General features: G+C 33.2%; 1 protein-coding gene across 1 annotated transcript; it reads right to left on the bottom strand.

Moving 5' to 3' along the window:
- Positions 1–563: 563 nt before the first annotated feature.
- LOC107460550 (uncharacterized) lies at positions 564–5,061 on the bottom strand. The gene is made up of 12 exons (XM_052253230.1): positions 4,855–5,061; positions 4,217–4,449; positions 3,702–3,792; positions 3,501–3,619; positions 3,335–3,412; positions 3,137–3,230; positions 2,876–2,935; positions 2,711–2,779; positions 2,428–2,583; positions 2,210–2,258; positions 1,653–1,813; positions 564–1,237 (listed from the first exon to the last, which is right to left on the bottom strand). The coding sequence occupies exons 1-9, from the start codon at positions 5,059–5,061 to the stop codon at positions 2,437–2,439; spliced, it is 1,098 nt and encodes a 365-aa protein (XP_052109190.1). The 3' UTR covers positions 564–1,237; positions 1,653–1,813; positions 2,210–2,258; positions 2,428–2,436.
- Between the last annotated feature and the right edge of the window lie 986 nt (positions 5,062–6,047).

The raw sequence follows: 6,047 nt of genomic DNA, 5'->3' as shown, positions 1-6,047 counted from the left end.
TGTAAAAGCCCCGTCGGAAATTATTTACCGACGGATTTTTTTTCCGTCGAAAAATTACAGACGGATTTTTAACAGTTACCGACGGATTTTCCCTCTGTAAATTTTCTATCCATTTCCCAAAGGCGACGAACTTTCCGACGGATTTTTCGTCTGTAATTACAGATGGATTTTTTGACGGATTTTCCGTTTGTAATTACAGACGGATTTTCAGACGAATTTTCTGTCTGTAATTACAGACGGATGTTTCGACAGATTTTTGTCTGTAATTACAGACGGATTTTTTGACAGATTTTCTATCTGTAATTTGAACCTTGGAAAATCACCTCACATTAGGATTACAGACAGAAAATTTATGTGTAAATTCGTCGGTAAAGTAAAATAGAAATTTTTTAAAATTTTTCCATTGCAAAATGAATACTTTAGGTTTATTTTTTAAATTTCCTCCATCAAACACACTGTAAATTGAAAAAAAAAAAGAGACAAAAAATTATATAGATAAACATAATATTCATTACATGATACCTATAAAATTGGATGTTATTTTTCAACATCATTGGCCAATATCTGACTATCATAAAAAGGTACCCAAAAAAATAAACTATTGCCAGAACTATAACTATTTACATTACTCATTGACACTACTAGTTCCTTCATTTTCAACAATTTAAACAAACAAGATTTTATATTGATCCTATTCCTTTTAGATTACATGATGGTGACTTTCTCAGAGCCATTGACAAATACATCTCCTCGACAAATAAACCATTAGACAAAAACGCTACTTTCGATCAGTCAGCAGGAGTATACCCATAGAGGCTGGACCAACTTAACCTGGAGCATAATAATGCCGACGAAAGAGTTCAACATCTCTTCCTAAAGGATCGTTTTTGCGGACTACCTGAAAGCGTTTTGGGATACACAATTTAGCTAGTATATATTGAATCATTTTGGTGCATCTGTCAAGTAAGGCAAGACAAGTCCAAAAGAGCAATCAAAAGCTCAATAAAGCAGCAAGGCAAATCTAAAAGAGCAAAAAGTTGTGGTGGCTAATACTTATCTATGAACTTAAAACATTATTTTCAGGAATTACTACCAAATTCCACTTGCAAAGGGAAGGCACCTAAATGGAAAAGCTGCTCCAAAAAACCAAACAACTTACGCTCTCATTTTAGTAGGACTTGTCCCATCAGCTCCGCCTACTATGGATATGCTTTTAATTTTGACATCTGAAGTAAATCTATTTCACAAAGAATCCAAAAAGAAAAGGTTACATAAGAACTGATAGGATAAAAAAGAAAAAGTAAGTACCATTAATGCTTTTAGCAGAAAGTTGAACACGGAAACATGAAGAATTTCATGGCTGGAATGCAATGGAAAACCATTAGGATGAAAGGAAGTCTCTCCCCAAAAAATTAAATAAATAATCTTGGCCTTTGGCCTTCTAGCAGTCATAAACTGTCGAACAATATATTTATCAAAATAATAAAATAGAAATGAAAATCTATATGCAATAAACTTCATGAATATGCAGTATATATATAATAACAGTAAAATAAAAAATATAGTCAATATAGCATATTAAAACATGAGAACTGCCAATTCAGCATTCACAAAACACAAAAGGCTTCACTGTTTAGACAATAGAAACTTACAGAATGAAAACAAGTAACTCAGGATCACCCTCGTTGCTTTCCAAAAATTTTAACATAAGGAAATCTTTGTTCGCGTGGCAACTCCAAAAAGAGAAGCTCATCAATTACTCCACTACCAAATTTGATGTCATTAAGTCTAGGGAGCACTTCAAAAGTTGCCTCTGTTACACAGATCCAGAATGTAAATATTATTACATCAATAAGATTAAAGAATTCAAAGAAACATGCTCATAATATCACATACAAGTACATTCTGAGTTCAGATAATCTAACCACTCACTGATTATTCTATTTGCTTATCACTGTTTGCATTCAATGCGGTCAGTTCTAGTTCTTTAATTTTTCAAGTTTAGACTGAAGATTATTATTTACTACAATTCATAATCCAATTACTGGTTAGTAGTGATTGCACTGGAGTAATACTTTTCAGCCAGAAAGTCAAACTTACAGACTAGACAATAAACAGAATTATCAGATAAATTTCTACAATCACAATATCACGTATGTTCTCACTTGCAGCATTGCAAAATAACAAAATAACGTTCTCGGTTCCTTACCAAATCCCCTTCCAGATTTAGAACCACATATGTCGCACTGCCATGCATCCTTTTGGGGGAAATTAAAAAATCCATGTCAGATTATGTATATGTCAAAAGTAAAAATAAATTAAAAGGGCAGAGCATGGTGCAGACAAAAAATAGTAATCCAAGTAAATTCAATTTTCAGACATTGAAATAATTAATAGAATATTTAAATAACAAGCGGAGTGACTTGCCATAGATGCCTAAGGGAAAACACCAAGTGCATGATGCCCAACATTATTATACAAAGACAAGCACCACCGTTCCTTTGCTCGAGGAGAGTAATACTCGGCCACATACCGAACCATTGTAGCAGAATTGGAGCGATCCAGTAACATATCCGCCAATAACTGATATCATGTAAAGTTTTAACTATGATCAAGATTAAGAAGATGGCATTCCAAACATTATATACATGATTTAATGAATCAATAAAGGTACATTATATTCATTCTAGGCAGAAATTTCAGTGTGTACCTTAATGGCAAGTCGTCTAGTGAAATAACTGTTAGATTCTAGCAATCGAGTATTGTACTCTTCAAAAAACTGAAATGAGATAGATAGTAGCATGTTTTAGCTAATGATATGTTAATACATTGATTGAAAAGATAATTTTGCTTTCATATTCATTGATTCACTTACCCAATCATAATTCTTGGAAAGAAATTCAGAGACGGTGGATTTGTGCCTTGTTAATAGCTCCTGTAATAGATAACAAAACTTCAAGATCTTGGATTCATTGTCAATAATGGATGAATAAAAGATGCAGAGCACTTGAAAACAGATAACTGTTGTCCAACACACATGACATATTTGTATCCTTTGTTATAATAACATCCACAACATTAAGTTGTACGGATTTATAAATGGAAATTAAATAGAGGAATGGAATCATGAGTATACTTTAAAAGTTGAAAGAGCATCTGAGGCGATTTCAAAATTCGGCAGTTGAATATAGTCAAAGAACTTCTTCATGTGATCTGATCCCAAGACATGTCTGAAAAACATAAATTAAGCCGGTTGAGATTGTGAGAATGCTTAAGTATGTCAAAAAAAATTTTATTCTAATTAATCAAGAAACAGATCATTGTAGATGCTTACCTAGCAACACACTGATGGCGTATGCACTCTCTTGCAACCGCACCATAAGTCAAAGCAATGTCACCATCTTGTTCATAACTAATAAAATTAAATCAGCTTGTTAACAAATGTTTGAAAATGATCAAGCACTTCAAATTTCAACAAACATTCGTCTAAAAAATTTTACCCATTAATTAGCATATCCACGAGATCCAAATTTTTTTCTAGGTATTGGGAAGCTATTATCTGTGAATTGATCCGCTGCCTTTGCAAGTTTGCAATCACATGAGTAGCATCTTGGCGAGCCTACAAAGGAATAAAAATACAGAGAATATAAACTAGAGAAAGCAAGCCCTGGAATGAATAAACAGAGTCTCAATTATTTTGCCCTTAAATAATCATTGCTTTGCCTTAGATCTTCAATAATTTTGATGTCTTCGTCCATTTTTTCTGATTTTTCGGCTGTGTATCCATCAAATCTTCAATAATTATTTACATTATCAAAAAGCCATTATATTGTTAACATAACTGATATCCCTTGAATGCTTGACCTGTACCTGAGAAGCACTGGAAAGGACATTAGCCGCTAAAGACTTTGTAGAAATTTGTAGATCTCAATATCTCAATATCTCAATATCTCAACAAATTTGTAGAAACTTATCAGTAATTTTAAGTTAATTAAGAACAGATCTCGATATCTCAACAAATTAAAAAATGAATGAAGTTAATTAGTATTATTTTTATTTTTCTATGAAATTAGCAGCAGCAACAGGGAAGGGACAGGGCTAGAGCTAGGGATAATAAAATCAGAATAGAATCACAATGGAAGGGGTTAGGGATATGGATGAGAAGGAGGCAGAGGCCTACCTGAACTAACGGTGACGAGAAGAGATGATGACAGACCTCCGGCGAGGAGAGAAGAAGCAGCGACGAGAGCGGCGCAGAAGGAGCTCGTAAGACAAGAGCATGGCGGAGAGAGGTCGTACGACGATGGCAACGAAGGGAGCAAACGCGATGAGGGCGACGGAGGGAGCTCGTGCGATGCGAGCCGCGGCGGCGGTGACAGCGGAGGACGTGACATCTTCAACGGAGAGAGAAGGCAGGGAGGAAGGAAAACGTGAAAAATTGAAATGAACCTGGGAGTTGGAGGACTACAGCGTTCAAAAACTAGGTGTGAATGGCGAGTGAATGGAGTTAATCTTCAATATTTCCGACGGATTTTATTTAAATTACAGATTGATTTTCCGTCTGTAATAATTTAATAAAATACACGTTTTGTCTATTCAATTACAGATGGAAAATCCGTCTGTAACTATTTTACAGAAAAAAATTAATTTTTTCGACGGAATTATAGACGGATTCTCTTTTCCGTCTGTAATTTATGCTAATTTATTTTTTTGTTTTCCGACAAAAAAATCCCTCTGAAATTTCGTCTGTATTTCAGTGGGATAAAATCCGTCGGAAATATCCGTCTGTAATACCTAATTTTCTAGTAGTGCACGCTCTCTCTCCTCTTCGTGGTTCTTCTTAGGCTACGAAACCAGCTTGATAGAAGGCAAAACGGCAATTGGGCAGCGACAAACGATAGACTCTAAGGTGACGACGACGCAGTGGCGCTGCGGACATCCCCCCTTCCCTTCTCCTGGTGCGACTCTCTCTTCCCTCTTCCCTCTTCCCTCTTCCCTCTTCCGTTTCTTTCTTTCTTTCATATTTCTGTGTGTGGGTGTATGGAACAGGTGAAGACCCATGTGTATATGTGCACGCTGAAGAGGGGTGGGGTTCTAGGGTTAGGATTTTCCCAATTTAGAAATTAGGGTTTGTAATTTTAATTAAATTAGGGAATAGAGTATTTCATTAAAAATCTAATTTAATCCCTTTAAATTACTTTAAAACATTAATTAAATTATCAATTTGCTAATTAATTCTCAATCAAGTATTCTAATTTAAAATATAAGATAATATAATTAATTATAAAAATTAAAGTATTAAATTCTATAATCTCAATTATTTAAACTAAATAGTATAAATTCTTTTTCTTTTACAACTACTAAGCCTTATAATTTAAATATGAAAAATTATTCAATAATTATGAAATTAAGTAAAATTTTCATTTTAATTACCAAAACTTGATTTAATTATTCTCAATAAAATAATTTTTGAAAATAAAATTGCTAATAAATAAATAAATTTGGAGATTTTACCGGCTTAATGATGAGTGTTAGGTTAAAGTGGGTTTAGGACTAGTAGAGAGAGAAAAAAAACCAAAGTTCTATATTTTATACTTAAGGGAGTTTTTCAAAATTTTATTTAAATGGACGAGGATGACAAACAGCAAAATAAAAAACTAAAGGTGAGGGTTAAAATTAGGATTTTTATTTTTTATATTTGTTTTTATTTTTAAATTTTAACTATTTTATTTAATTTTTAATTTTTTATAAAAAATAATTAATTAACACAAATAATATTTTAAAAAATAAAATTTTTAAAATAAAATAAAATTATCTTAAAGATTCTAACATTTTAAAATAATTTTTTTAGTTACAAAAATTTTTGTATTTTGTGACAAATTAGCAGCTTGACCCGGCTTACCTTTAGTAGAAGTCTTGAGTGATCAAGCATTGGCCCCTTATAAAGCTAAAGACAGAAGTCAGTAGTCACTCCGGAAGAACGAATGTTTTCGTACCTACCGTCAGGGACTTAGGAGCTAGGAAAGTGAAGCTTCACTCTCCCCAAC

This window comes from Arachis duranensis, chromosome 8 (genome assembly GCF_000817695.3).
Source record: "Arachis duranensis cultivar V14167 chromosome 8, aradu.V14167.gnm2.J7QH, whole genome shotgun sequence".
NCBI lineage: Eukaryota > Viridiplantae > Streptophyta > Magnoliopsida > Fabales > Fabaceae > Arachis > Arachis duranensis.
This window is presented reverse-complemented; position numbering and strand designations above follow the sequence as displayed.

Excerpts from the sequence above, each read along its gene's own strand:
- LOC107460550 (XM_052253230.1), bottom strand. The coding sequence starts at position 5,061 with ATGGGTCTTCACCTGTTCCATACACCCACACACAGAAATATGAAAGAA. Across the intron at positions 3,793-4,216 it reads TTCTTCTCTCCTCGCCGGAG|ATTTGATGGATACACAGCCG; the intron begins GTCTGTCATCAT and ends TAATTATTGAAG. Across the intron at positions 2,936-3,136 it reads ATGCTCTTTCAACTTTTAAA|GAGCTATTAACAAGGCACAA; the intron begins GTATACTCATGA and ends TATCTATTACAG.